The 15,550-nt window shown below is 35.5% G+C and overlaps 3 protein-coding genes across 3 annotated transcripts; 1 reads left to right on the top strand and 2 right to left on the bottom strand.

Moving 5' to 3' along the window:
* Positions 1–754: 754 nt before the first annotated feature.
* Positions 755–1,966, top strand: P175DRAFT_0511810 (FAD-dependent oxidoreductase; the record flags this gene model as incomplete). The annotated part of the gene is made up of 3 exons (XM_040898618.1): positions 755–952; positions 1,059–1,447; positions 1,501–1,966. 3 exons carry the CDS (start codon positions 755–757, stop codon positions 1,964–1,966), a joined length of 1,053 nt encoding a protein of 350 aa, XP_040749782.1.
* A 294-nt stretch (positions 1,967–2,260) lies between these two features.
* P175DRAFT_0526139 (uncharacterized protein) lies at positions 2,261–3,459 on the bottom strand (the record flags this gene model as incomplete). The annotated part of the gene is made up of 4 exons (XM_040899449.1): positions 2,261–2,518; positions 2,589–3,058; positions 3,115–3,186; positions 3,237–3,459. The coding sequence occupies 4 exons, from the start codon at positions 3,457–3,459 to the stop codon at positions 2,261–2,263; spliced, it is 1,023 nt and encodes a 340-aa protein (XP_040749781.1).
* A 987-nt stretch (positions 3,460–4,446) lies between these two features.
* Positions 4,447–6,341, bottom strand: P175DRAFT_0552208 (uncharacterized protein; the record flags this gene model as incomplete). Its single annotated transcript, XM_040900452.1, has 4 exons — positions 4,447–5,428; positions 5,471–5,584; positions 5,635–5,766; positions 5,840–6,341. The coding sequence occupies 4 exons, from the start codon at positions 6,339–6,341 to the stop codon at positions 4,500–4,502; spliced, it is 1,677 nt and encodes a 558-aa protein (XP_040749780.1). The 3' UTR covers positions 4,447–4,499.
* Positions 6,342–15,550: the final 9,209 nt, after the last annotated feature.

Raw genomic sequence — 15,550 nt, 5'->3', positions numbered from 1 at the left:
GATCCTGGAGGTGCAGAAGAGGGGGAACCATTGGCGCTTCAAAGACAAGCACCAGAGTTGAAAGGAGAACGTCTACTCCGTATGTGTTTCTCAAACATACATCTGGCCAATGTTTGTCGTCGAGAAAGCGCCCTCTTCGGCGGGAAGGGCAGGGTGGCAACCAATAAAGCAGCAGAAGACGCCTGTCGGCACTCGGCCATCACACACTAGCCCGTGTGATGGTCACAGCGATTCTGCAGATCAAGGACAGAATTCAAGCGACGCAGCGGGCGACCAGTCACGTAGTTTTGGAGGGTACTGGATGGAGTCTACCCAGCGTCTAGAGTGAGGTTGTTCGTAAGCCAGAGAATAAAGAACGGGAAATAAGCAATATCGGATCATGCAACATCACCCATACCTATGTGAGCGGGGAATTAGTTTTTTTTTTTTTTTTTTTTTGGTTTGAAATACCATCGTAGCTGCGAGCATCAGAATAGTAGAATGATGTTTCGTAGTGGATAGTCAGAGGAGAGGATAAAGAGTTCGAAGGAGGTGAGAGAAGACGTCACTCTTCAACTCTATCTAACCACCAATCTTTTGATCCATCACATTGTTCGAGAAGGAAAGAAATATTTCAAAGAATTCATGTTCACTGCCCAGGATTCTCTGAATGCAGATTTCCAAATTGTGCCTGTGTCTCCAATTCGCTCGTTACCCTTATACCCGACCTTCCCCCGCTCTTCCGTACCTCCCTGCGGCATTAATCCGGCGCCAAATGAGTTCACCAGCCAGGAAAGTATCTGTACCTCATACGGTGCGCACTGCGGCAGAGCCCCGTCAGAATAGACTCTTTACCGTCCGGTTATCGCATATCGAACAGGCCAATCCGACGGTGCGACTTCTGCAGTTGACAATTCCTGCTAGCAATGTGCAAGATCCAGAGCCGGAAAGTCAAAGAGAGGGATTTGAAGGAGTATGCATTGCCTTGATTCTCAGTGGCTTCTGTCACTCCTCGGGGGGTTCAATTCCACATATACGAAATATGTCATTCATACTGCACCAACTAATCATCTGGATAGGCCGGTCAACTGCAGCCGCTCACATTTTTGCCTGGACAATGGCTCGACGTTTACATACCTTCTGTCTCTAATGCCGGTGGGTTCAGCATAACCTCCACGCCAGCAGATGCACAGGTTCTTCCCTCGCTAGAGCCTACCACTGAGCCTATTTCCGCAGAGGAAAATGGGGGTCCTCCAATGGATCCCAGGGGCCGTGATCCTTATGTAGAATTGGCTGTCCAGAATGCTCCCGCCAACCCGGCCAGCGCCTGGCTCTGGAAACCCAAGGAAGAAATCCTAGGTAAGGACCTTAGCATTCGGGTCGGTGGCAGCTTTGTATGGCCTCCTTCTAGCATGGATCTGGAGAAGATCCGGAACGTTGTCTTTGTGGCCGGCGGGGTTGGCATAAAGTAAGTTCTAGTGTAGAAATGAAGTGATAGAAACAGAACTAATAATCCCACAGTCCTCTTATATCCATGCTCTCCCATTTAAACAACAATGACGAAACCACCATTCTCCACCATCCATCTTTGAATATTCGCTTTCTTTACTCTTCCAAGCTCCCTGAAGCCTCGACCCCAGAGAGGGCCCTCGATCAGATCCTCTTTCTCCCACGTCTACGCCAAATTCTCCGCTCCCAGTCACAATCCCACCGTCTGCAGATCACTCTCGATCTCTTTTTAACTAACCTTCATGATCCGCCCTCTCCGCTTCTAGTCCAGCGTCCGGAAGATCTAACGATCCATCCCCGGCGAATCAACCGGGACGATTTACAAAGGACGATCGTCGGAACAGATATACAATTCACCCCTCAAGACACCGTATGTTACGTCTGTGGGCCACCCGAGATGACAGATGAAGTTATCAAAACCCTTGGAGAGCTCTTAGACGGGCGGAAAGAGCAGATAATCTTCGAAAAGTGGTGGTGACATGAGAGTGAAACATTTACGTAGTTAATAGTAGAGGGAGTTCTGGTAAGATATTTAGTTTAGTATTTACAGACATCTCTGCTTTATAGTTGATGAACTGAATATGTATAGTAAAAAAGTAAAACTACCAAAATTTGCTCTAAACTGCTTTTTAACGGATTTTGCACGGGGGTTTCATTTGAACACACTGTTGGTGCTGGTTACAGTGTGGATTTCATAACTGGGTGCGTTATACGGGGGGGGGTTTCGGATTTGTTCCACGGATTCCGCCCTGATCAAGCCTCCGTCGTAGAGCTAGGCCTTGCCTAATTTCTCCGCCTCCAGCTGAACGGTTTGGGGAATGATGGTCTGTAAATCCTCGTGAACCGGCTTCCAACCAAGCAGCTCTGCTGCGCGACGGACCTTGCTGCGGGCGTTGCTCGCGAAGAAGACGCGCGCAGCGGGGAGAAGCTTATCGGCCTCGGCCTCGTCGATTTCCTCCACTTCGCTGGTGGGGATAAAGCCCTTTTCGCAAGCTGCTTTGCCGATTCGCTCCGAGATTTCGGCCCAAGTCTGTGTGTTCTAATTAGCTTCCATAATAAAGAGAAAAAAAAAAAAAAGGGGGGGGAGGGGGGTTCATTACAATTTCTCCAACACCACTCAGGTAAATACCGTTATCGTTCCAGAGGGGAGCATCTGCTTTACCCTCGGCGCCGGCCAGCGCCAGGGCGGCAATCATGGATCCGAGATCGCGAACGTGAATATTGCCCCAGCGACCCTGGCCCGAGCCCAGACGGATGGCCTTGCCTCTCTCCATGGCTCTCTTTGAGAGAATGGGGATCTGGATACTGCACTGGTTGACGGGGCCCTCTCCAATGCCGTAAATGATAGGAGGCATCACGATAGCTGTCTTGATAGAAGGGTTCTGCTTGGCAACATCGAGCAAAAAGTTATCGACCGCACGGGCGGGGTGGGCGCGCACGAGCGAGCGAATCTCCGCAATGCCATCGAGATCGTCGAAGACGGTATCCGAGGGCTGGCCGGGGGTGTAGGAGGGGGAGGCGAGCTCTCCGACAGCGATGGCGCTGGCACCGGAGATCTGGACCCAGTATGCTGTGTTTGTGTAAGTTACTGTTCAGGGAGAAGTAGACTATAGAGAAAATTCGTACAAGGGGATGATCGTTTGGCAAGACCGCGTTGAATTGCCTGCCAGCTACCAAGATGCTTGTTCGAGGCGAGATCTGCTCTGTAGTTAGCGTTGAGGTGTTCCAACTTGGGGGGCGATACTTACTCAGAACGATAGTAGCTTTGGAAGCCTCCTCCTCGATGACTGCAGAGTCATCAAGACTGGCAATAACTGGTCGCACATCGGGGAAAGCTGATGTGACCTTTTTTGCGACTTCCTCATCCCGGATAAGGGCTGCAATCTTGTATTGGTGATGCGATCGGGTGAGGTCTTGGAGAACCTGACCACCAACGTAGCCAGTGGCACCAGTGAGGAAAAGGGATGTCATTGTTGTTGATCAACGAAGGTTCTTTGTTTTATAAAGGATAAAGAGGATGGAGCAGATGAAAAGTTTGTTATTGGATTGAAGAATAAGAGAACAGGCTGCGAGGAGATATATATGTATATAACCACATCCAGACTCACCTACTTGCTATGCTCTATACATTACCAATATGTCGCTCTCACTTGCCTAGCTCAATCGCATTTGGAGAGTTGAAGATGAGGACATATTATCAATCAAGGGCTGCTTTTGAATGATAACAGATAAGGGTATATTATTAATTCTATATCGCTTTTGATTGCCTCACCAAACGATATCGATAAAGGATCAAGATTAGACACATTATTCGAAGGAAATCCTCCCTATCGAGGTCCCTTGTTGCTGTCGACTACGGAAATGAGGGGTATAGATTAGGGATTGTTGAGGTTATCCCCAAATCGGAAGATCCCCCACAGATAGCGATAATCAACCAATCACAGCAGTTCCCCGTTGTTAGAAGAGTGGGTCCAATCGGATTTGAAAAATAAAACCCAAATTTCTGGTTTATTACAACATTACTGTATTTTATGCTGGCATCTTTCAAGTTTCGTATTGATACTCTTCTCCTTAGGTGTCCGCCGGAGTACTGGTGTTCCCCGCAGAGCAGTTAGTTAGCTATATAATCTAACCCCATATTCCACCTTATATATCTTGGATACAGCAATATATCTATATTGCGACTCACAGTTCCTAGAAATATCTGCCTATCTTGAAGATGTAATTTACCTTTGACTGTAAAAAGGTTCTAGTGATATATGGTGGTCTTACAAGTTATAGTTACCGAACTCAAAACAATTAAAAATATATATACCTAATTGATTGAGATGGGAATCAAGTCAAATTCAATTGATACAATCCTCTGCTATATATATATCTCATCATAGTGAAACAGGTCATACTATATTAACCCCCCCCCCCCCCCCCCCGAGAAGATAAGATCATACTCAAGTTAACATACCTTGTTCTCCCTTTTGAGCGTATATTCCCAGCAAATAATAATATATTGCTCAACCCCAAAGCCATCGATTGACCTTCTGCCATTTTGTGTTTGGCTCAGGCTCAGCATATCCATCATCTATATCTGCCATCGAGCGGCCCGCGTAAAGCGGAACCTCATGCAGCGGGGCCATAACAGGACGCATGATAAGCTTGTATCCTGCATATGTGACAATGAACATGGTAAGAGGGAAATAGGCAAATATAAAGGAAGAAATAGCCCAATTCCCTTTCGTAAAGACCACCCAGCCATTAGTAAAGAAGATGATGATATAAAAAACCAGTGAAATGATTGAGTAGTAATACTGGTTGCGGCGGAACCAGGGTCGTTCGGTGACATTTTGTGCCATTTGGGCGCGGCGGAATCGAATGTAAGTAATGTGGAAAATACAAAAAATAACCAAATTCGCAGAGCCAACAATGTTAGTGATCCAAGTAAATACTGTTAGCGAGCTATTCGAGACCGCCATGAAGGAGATTAAGGTGATAGCCCAGATGGTGATGACGCAGAAAATTGGGGTGCCTCTCCAGGTGGATAAGAAGAATTTTGGTACTTTCCCATCAATGGCCAGGGCATAGAGAGAGCGAGTCGCCGCAAAGTAAAGTTCCAGACCACAAGACCAGGCAGAGGTGAGCAGCGCGGCATTGATGATGTGTGGGAGGACTGGGATACCAAGGCGTGTGGCACCGATGACGAACGGCGAGGCTCCGGCACCGGGCTTGTTGGCACCGAGATCACTGTCGTTATAGGGGACGAGGACACCGACAGCTAACACTCCGAGGACGTAGAAAAGAACTAGGCGGTAGATAACACGGCTGAAAACGGTAGGCAGGACGCGGCGAGGTGAGCGTACTTCTCCGGCAGCCGTAGCGATATAGTCGGGGCCACCAAAAGCGTAAGCGGCTTGAACGAAGACGGACCAGAAGCCTAAGAAGTGACCTAGATGGCTTGTTAGCAGGTTTCAAAGCAACAGCAAGTGACAGTATGGCCTACCCCAATTGCCGCTGCCGACATATTCATTGAAGAGACCCGGGTTCTTCCAGTACCGGAATCCAAAGGCATCATGCTGGGGATTTCCCCCGACCATGAGAATAACTGTGATGATTAGCAAAAAGGCATCGCTATGTTTAATATGACGAATTTACATGTCATTATGAGAAGACCCAGGATCAGAAGAATCTTAAAGATAGAAAAATAAAATTCTCCCTCCCCGAAAATCCGAATACCAAAGACATTAAGGAGAATATAAGACGACGTAATGATAGCTATATATACCGCTAGCAAAAACAAAAAAAAAAAAAAAAAAAGGTTAGTTGAGGCTTCTGGATATCGGGATGTCTAATGACTTACCATTATTTACCGAATCAGTCCAAAAATTGATAATAGCAGCCACAGCAGCTGCTTCGCCAGCCGCAGAAAGCGAGCTGTTCGCTGTATACAGCCAACCCAGTGCGAACCCCCAGGCATCATCGAGATATGCATGTGCATAGACAACAAATGATCCATCGACTGGCAACCAAGTCACCATCTCACCCATGGCGTTGAAAGTCGACCATACGAGAAGTGAATAGACCGCGTAACCTAGAAGCAAACCAAGCGGCCCAGCCCGAGCAAGAGCAGATCCGGACCCGACGAATAATCCGGTACCAATAGCTCCTGAAATGGCCATCAGTTGGATATGGCGAGGCAGAAGTTGCCGCACAGTGTGCTTTGCACCTGGCAAGAGCAAATTCGGCCTAGCCTCCTCAACCTCGCCGTTGATGTTGGATACTGTATGTTGCAGTTCATGTTCGCCTTTTTTCTCGTTTGCAAATGAGACAGGAGGTAAGCTTTGTGATGAAATATCAGCCATGGTGATGGTGGATATAAAAATATATTCACCAAACAGCTAGGCGTTTAGTTTTCAATCTAGACACATTAAGTCTCCAGGTTGAAGTATGTGTATATACTTATAGCTCCTTTCCATCGATAGGGCACATCACCTTACCCAGCTTAGATATTGTGACCTGATTCCCCTTATCATGACGATAGGTACAGACCAACAGGTGATAAGTGATAAGGATAGGTGTATGCTATCTGAGGGCTACAAACTCTGTATTAAAAGGTATCTCTCGCCGAGAACTTCTCTCGTCCTGGCTTTATCTGCTATAACTTACCTATCTCTTCCTGGGGGATCAGCCATAATATAGATAACAAACCTTGTACGGATCCATACCAGAAGTTTATATAGCCACCCTCGTATTCTACAAACAACACTTGACCAGATTAGGTGATATATTACCATCCTGACATCTGCACACGTCCTGTTAAGGGTCTGCTTGTCAGGGGTAGAACCCCTGGCGACTAGGTAAGAAAATGAAGGCCAGAGACTAAATTAATATGCCTTAGTTTAAGGAGTAGTAGACTTATTGCCGAGTCCCCTACTCCTGTATAGCTTCACGTTTTCTATAGGTATATCTTGAAGGTAAGAATTAAGCTCTTATTCAAGACCATTTCGTTGTACGATCAAGAAACAAGAGGGTTACATTAATGACACCTTCTATCCAAGGCCTGATATCATAGCCTGTTACATACTACTAGATTTGAAGCTATTCAATGTAAGAGCATGCGATTCGGGCAGCATGTCTAAGGCCATTGGACCAAAAGGTCACTATGATCAGACCATCAGGTATATACTGCCAACTTTACTGTTCAGCTCAAAAGGTGCCTAGACAACCATTTCGTCCTGATACAATATTGTCGTTTGTTTTGCTCAACATATACCCTACCTCAGTACTTGCCACGCGCCTGGCGCACCAGCATGCCGCGACACTCAGACCTTATAACGTGCCTCGAAAAAGCAAGGAAATAACCCGGCTATTTATAGCTATGCCTTCAAAGCTCAAAAGCATTATTTAGACTTATCTGATAATCAAATTGAACTCATATCAAAGGTAAAAGATATCAGGTGAAGATGGCAAGAATAATACATATCAAGATTAATAGTGCGGAGTACGGAGTAGAAGACCGCTTTAGTATACTTTTACTTCTTAGGATTAGAAGACCTGTTAATTTAGCAAGAAAATAAAAACCAGGTAAAATAAGATAGATACTAGAAGCAAGAGAGATCCTTTGCTTCCTGTTGACTGTCTGACTCCGGGGGAATCAGATTTGGCGATTGTCATTGCCGCTATCTTTGCCAACTAGCGTCGATTTCCTAAGTGGGGATAGTCTAGTTTTAATCTTGCTACCGGTGCGGGCCGCCGGGACGATACGGATACAGCGGGAACGAAAAAGGTTCGTACAGACATTTTGGTAATATTAGAATGTACAGCTCGCCAGGTCGCCAGGTCGCCAGGTGGCTACCAAATTTGACAAGTTGGGACCAGGTAGGACTGGTAATGACCAAATTCTATTACTATATGTAATAATACTAGTAGTAAGTTAGTAATATATTTTATAAAGCTGTAGGATTTAAAATTATTTATCTAGTAGTACTAGTTATAACTAGTCATGCCTAATTCAAGTAGTAAAATACTACCTGGTAAGACAAGATTTAGTATAGTATACTTTTTATAGTATAATATAGTATATTATTTCTAGTTAAGACTAGTTAATACTAGTACTTACTTAAGTAAAATATATATCTAGATTAGATTATTATAATTATTTTTAAAAAAGAACTAATCTTATTAATAATTACTAGATATTACTAGTAATTACTAGAATTTCTAATTTTATTAATATTTACTAGTAATTACTAGAATCTTTAGTTACTATTATCTAGATAATAAGATATAGATTACTAGAAAAGATTAGTATATATTTATTTTTATTAATTATAACTAGAGATTCTAGTAATTACTAGTAACTACTAATAAAATTAGAAATTCTAGTTATTACTAGTAATATCTAGTAATTATTAGAATCTCTAGTTACTATTATCTAGATAAAAGATATAGATTATTAGAAAAGATTAGTATATATTTATTTTTATTAATTATAACTAGAGGTTCTAGTAATTACTAGTAACTACTAATAAAATTAGAAATTCTAGTTATTACTAGTAATATCTAGTAATTATTAGAATCTCTAGTTACTATTATCTAGATAAAAGATATAGATTATTAGAAAAGATTAGTATATATTTATTTTTATTAATTATAATTAGAAGTTCTAGTACTACTAGTAATTACTAATAAAATTAGAAATTCTAGTTATTACTAGTAATATCTAGTAAAATTAGAAGTTCTAGTTATTACTAGTAGGGCTAGTAGTACTAGAACTTCTAGATATTACTAGTAATTACTAGTAGTACTAGAACTTCTAGATATTACTAGTAATTACTAGTAGTACTAGAACTTCTAGATATTACTAGTAATAACTAGATATATATTCTACTGTAATATACTATGAAAAGTATACTATACTAAATCTTGTCTTACTAGGTAGTATTTTACTACTTAAATTAGGCATGACTAGTTATAACTAGTACTACTAGATAAATAATTTTAAATTCTATAACTTTACAGAATATATTACTAACTTACTACTAGTATTATTATATATAGTAATAATACTAGTAATAAGTTAGTAATATATTTTATAAAGCTATAGGATTTAAAATCACCTATCTAGTAATACTAGTTATAACTAGTTAGGACTAATTTAAATAATAAAATACTACCTAGTAAGACAAGATTTAGTATAATATATTTTTCATGATATAATATAATATATTATTTCTAATTAAGATTAGTTAAGACTAGTACTTACTTAAGTAAAATATATATCTAGATTAGATTATTATAATTATTTTTAAAAAAGAACTAATCTTATTAATAATTACTAGATATTACTAGTAATAACTAGAATTTTTAATTTTATTAGTATTTACTAGTAATTACTAGAATCTTTAGTTACTACTATCTAGATAATAAGATATAGATTATTAGAAAAGATTAGTATATATTTATTTTTATTAATTATAATTAGAATGTAAGCATCTCACTGGCGAGGCGCTTGGGTATGGGTAGTGTTGGTAAAGGAAGCAAAGCTACACAGAGTACAAGGATAGTAGGAAGGTATTAGAAGTAATAAAATAAAGTACTTGCCTCTTAGTACTTCAGGGGTTATTATATTACTATTTATATTATCTAGTTAAGTTACTAGTATAGTATAAGTAACTTAAATATTATTATTCTTCTAATTATTCTTAGTTACTAGATATATAATTTAATATATAATTTAATATATAGTTATATATTATATAATTATTATAATAATTACCTTCTCTCTCCTTAGTAGCATATCCACGCGCTATATATACTATACCTGATCTAGCTTAGCACTCTATTAAGGAAGAGCTAGTCCTAATTAGTATAATATAATCTATTTTTTTATTTAATATTAGAAATAATAATAATATATATAATACTACCTTTATTAATTATACTTTATTAAATAGGATATAAATAATATTATATTTTATTTTAAATAAAATAATAAATAAGAATAAGTAGTTTACTAGATATACTAGTAATAAATAAAGATATTATTATAGTATAAATATTATAGAGAAATATTTTTCTATATATATTTCTTCTAGTTTAATCTATATTTTAAAAAGTCCCTCTTAATAGGTTAATATATTATATTAGGTAAGTTATTATTATTTAAGTATTATAATAATAGCTAACTATATTATAGATCTTATAACTCCTTTAAAATATTCTTTATTAGATACTATACTAGCTATATCTCTATAGAAGAGAATCTATTTAACTACTACTATTTCTTTCTCTATAGGTGCCTTTATTCTAGTAATATAAGTCTATTATATTAATTATATATAAGCTCTTATAGTAAATCTCCCTATACTTATACTAACTATAGCACTTATAACTCCTATTACTACTAGTATATCTCTTATAATTCCTGCTATTACTATTTTATTATCTAGCAGGATTATATCCTTCTTATCCTCTATAGCTACTTCTAGTATTATAGTAACTCCTATTATCTCTCTCTCTACTTCTTCTACTATAGTAACTCCAGCTACTCCTGCTATTATTATTACGCTAGCTCCTATTATTATGCTGGCTCCTGTTATTATACTGGCTCCTATTATTCCTACTATTATTATAATCTTAACTACTTGTCACGGGGAGCAGGCGGGCAGTAGGTGTAGCTAATGGCAGGGTGTATATTCAGGCTATCTATGTACAGGTACAATAGGTAGGGGTCAGGTCAAGATAAGGATATAGCTTGAAGAGCTATAATAGGATTAAGAATAATATAGCTTAAATATAGGAATAAAGATAGATAATTAGGGTAGAATCTAACTAGATAAGTATATAATTATATTATAATAATATTTCCTTTTTTAGACTAAGCTTTAGTAAAGTATTCTTAAGATCTAGACTTTCTAGAATAGTAATAATAATAAATAATAATATATTTAATAATATTTTTTAAATAATTAATAAGAATTTTAATAATAATAAAATATTTAATTTATTTAATAATATATTTTAAATATAGATAATTATCTTAATTATAATAATTTTAATAAAAATTAATTATTTTCTTAATTTCTTATTCTTTAATATTATTAATTTTAATATATAAAGTGTCACGGCGTAGCCGTGTACCTATCTAGTTAGATTCTGCCCTAATTATCTGCCTCTACTCCTGTATTTAAGCTATGTTGCCCCTGATCCTGTTGTAGCTCTTCGAGCTATGTCCTTGTCCTAACCTGATCCCTACCTGTTGTACCTATATGTAGATAGCCTGAATATATATCCTGCTATTAACTATACTTACTGCCTGCCTGCCTTCCATAACATTACATAGCTCTTACCCTAGGTATGGTTATTACTAGCATGTTAAAATAACCTAAACTGCCCCTGATTATAGACTTGATTAAGGAGTTTATAAGCTATATTATAAATAACCTTACTATCTAGATTATTTATTTTAGGTCCTATAATAAATATATTAATTCCCTAGAGAAAGAGATTTATACCCTCTAAAACTAAGCTAATAAAGCTAGCCTGGAGCTGGTTAAGAAGAAAGGAGTAGTACTATACTAGAAGAAAGAATTAGAAGCTATTTAATAGAAATTAATTAAGTCTAAGTATATATTTACTATATTATAGATTATTACTACCTTTGCTATACTTACTTCTATTACTACTCCTACCCTTATTAAACACGCCCCTCTTACTAAAGCTATAGTAGCTAATATAATAGGAATACTTATATTTATTTCTACTAGCCTGCCCTCTAGTACCTATTTTAATAAGAAACTCTCTAACTTATAAGAGTTTAATAATACTTATTTTAATCTTTACTACTTTATATAATAGATCTATAGTAAATTAAATACTAACCTGGACTATTTTCTAGCTATTAAGGCCTGACTAACCTATATAGTAGGATACCTGACTAGAAAGGCTTATAAACTAATCCTGCCTAAAATAAGACTTAGTATTCTCTAGTTCCTGGACTATCCTGACCTACTTAATTATCTAGAAATAGTATTTAGAGACCCTAATTAAATTTAAAATACTTAGAACCACCTCTATAGTTAGAAATAAAGAAATTTAGATTTTAATATTTATTTTATAGAGTTTTATTACCTTGCTCTAGAAAAGAAAATATTTAATAACTTCTTAATATTCCTCCTAATCTAAAATATCTTAGTTAAATTTTAAGATATATTACTTTATAACCTTGCCCTGTTCTAAGACTTCTAAGAATATACTAACTACCTCTAGTTACTAGAAAATTACTACTACTAATACTAGCTATAAGTATCCTATTCTTGCCTGATACCTAGTTCCTACTGCCCTAGTCTAGTAGTACTAAGGAATTTCTCTAGTTTTATTCTATCTAGTTATCCTATTACACCCCCCGTGCCTAGAAGAGATTTAGATACTATAGACCTATTCTATACCTGCTATATACTATACTCCCTTAAGAGAGGATAATATAAGTACAAGGAATACTTTTACTATAGAGATAGAGTATATTATATAAAAGATTGCCCCTTACCTAATTAATATCCTATATAAATCTAGGAGTAGATAAATATACTAGTATACTTTTCTAGCCTAATCCTTACTATAGTATTGCCTGCTCCCTATACTATAGCTTGGAATAACCCCTTTATTACTCTAGAGAAATCTAACTAACTATACTTATCTAATACTCTACCTAACTTAAAAAATAGAGTCTGCCTAGCTATAGTTACTACCTGGTACTAGAACATGTATAGAAGCCCCTGTTACTAGATATACTACTCTACCTGTTTTATATTATTACTAAATTAACTAACTTTTTTAATCCCTGTTACATGCGTGTTAATCTCATGGTATAGTAGGTATAATTATACTAAAAAAACCTAAAAATACTAACTTATACTATAATTAATTCTAGAGTTAAAGAAGTTAGTTTTATAGATTATTAATAGATAAAAATATATAGACTAAAGATTATTCTACTCTCCTATTTAATATTTTTATCTGGCTTCTATAGTAAGAAGGTAGAAGAAAGTATAGTAATTTATTATATAAAGGCTAACCTATTATTAAATAATTACTATAACTAGAAATCTATTTTTTATATTATTTATCTTTCCTATTACCTAATTATTCTAGGACTGGCCTAGCTTATTATATATAACCTAAAGATATGTTTCTCTAACTAAATAGCTATATTTAATAGCTAATATTATTATAAATACTATAATATATCTCTTAAGCCTATAAGGGTAAGAGCCCTAATAGATATTTCTTAGAAAGATTAATCTAAGTAACTAAATTAATAAGAAGAATTACTAGAGTTAAAATCCTCTATATTTATAGAAATATACTAAATATTACTAAGAATACTAGTTATATATACTTATTATCTAGTATAGAAATTATATTAAATTTTATTAAATAAAGTTAATAAAAAACTAAAGTATAGAGATACTAATTTTAAATTACTATTTATATTTTTCCTAAAACTATAAGATTTTTAAGATATATTTAATTCTTAAGAAATAGAGAAGCTACTACTATACTAACTATATAATTATAATATTAAGATCTAAGAAGGAAAATAGTCCCTATTTAATAAATTATACCTAATATTATAAGTATAATTAATTACTCTAAAGAAATAGCTAGAAGAGAACTTAAAGAAGGATTTTATATATTCTAGCTTATCTCTAGCTGCCTCTTCTATCCTATTTATTAATAAGCCTGGAGGTAGCCTCTACCTATATATAGATTATTAAGAATTAAATATTATATTAGTTAAGGACTACTATCTATTACCCCTAATTAAAGAAACCCTAAATAACCTATAAGGAATATAATATTTCTCTAAAATTAATCTAGTAACTACCTTTAATAATATCTATATTAAGAAGGGATTAGAGTATCTAACTACTTTCTAAACCTGTTTTAGGCTATATAAGTTTCTAGTTATACTATTTAGCCTAACTAGTACCCTAACTATCTTTTAATATTTTATAAATAATATCTTATAATAATATATAAATATATTCTATAATATATTCCTAAATAATATCCTAATCTATAGTTATATAAGAAAAGAATATATTAAATATTTAAGGTAAATATTATAAATCTTAAGAAATAATAATCTATATATAAAGATATTTAAGTATAAATTTTACTAGCTAGAAGTTAAGTTCCTAGATATTATTATTAGAAGAGAAGGTACCTATATAGACCCTAAGAAGATTAAGATTATAGTAGATTAGAAGCTACTTAAGATAGTTACTAATATTAAGAGTTTTATAGAATTTACTGGGTTCTACTAATATTTTATTAAAGGATTCTTGCAGATCCTTATACCTATTATTACTTTAGAGAAGAAAGGAACCCTATTCTTATAAACTCTAATCTACTAGACTACTTTTAAAATATTAAAAGTAGAATTTATTAAGGAACTAATATTATAATTCTTTAATTAGAACTAACTTGTAAGCGTCTCGCTGGCGAGGCGCTTGGGTATGGGTAGTGTTGGTAAAGGAAGCAAAGCTACATGAAGTACAAGGATAGTAAGAAGGTATTAGAAGTAATAAAACAAAGTACTTGCCTCTTAGTACTTTAGGGATTATTATATTGCTATTTATATTACCTAGTCAAGTTACTAGTATAGTATAGGTAACTTAAATATTACTATTCTCCTGATTACTCTTAGTTACTAGATATATGATTTAGTATATAATTTAGTATATAGTTATATATTATATAGTTATTATAATAATTACCTCCCCTTCCCTTAGCAGCACGTCCGCGTGCCACATATACTATACCTGATCTGGCTTAGCACCCTATTAAGGAGGAGCTAGTCCTAGTTAGTATAATATAACCTGCTTTTTTATTTAATACTAGAGATAATAATAGTATATATAATACTATCTTTATTAATTATACTTTATTAAATAGAATATAAATAGTATTATATTTTACTTTAAATAGGATAATAGATAGGAGTAGGTAATTTACTAGGTATATTAGTAATAAGTAAAAATATTATTATAGTATAAATATTATAGGGGAACATTCTTTTATATATATACTTCCTAGCCTAATTTATATTTTAAAAGATTCCTCCTAATAGATTAATATATTATTCTAGGTAGGTTATTATTACTTAAGTATTGTAATAATAGCTAACTATATTATAGACCTCATGATTTCTCCTAAGTATCTTTTATTAGGTGCCATGCTGGCTGTGTCCCTGTAGAAGAGAGCCTATTTAGCTACTACTACTTCTTCCTCTATAAGTACCTTTATTCTAGTAGTATAAGTCTATTATACTAATTATTTATAGGCTCCTATAGTAAATCCCCCTATACTTATATTAATTATAATACCTATAACTCCTGTTACTACTAATATATCTCTTATAGTTCTTACTATTACTACTATATTATCTAGCAGGACTATATCCCCCTTATTCTTTATAGCTACTCCTAATATTATAGTAACTCCTACTACCTTTCCCTCTACTTCTTCTATTATAGTAACTCCAGCTACTCCTGCTATTATTATC

The sequence above is a fragment of the Aspergillus ochraceoroseus genome (genome assembly GCF_002846915.1).
Source record: "Aspergillus ochraceoroseus IBT 24754 chromosome Unknown P175scaffold_8, whole genome shotgun sequence".
NCBI classification, from domain to species: domain Eukaryota; kingdom Fungi; phylum Ascomycota; class Eurotiomycetes; order Eurotiales; family Aspergillaceae; genus Aspergillus; species Aspergillus ochraceoroseus.
Note: the sequence above shows the minus strand (reverse complement) of the source record. Positions and strands in the feature narration are given on the sequence as shown.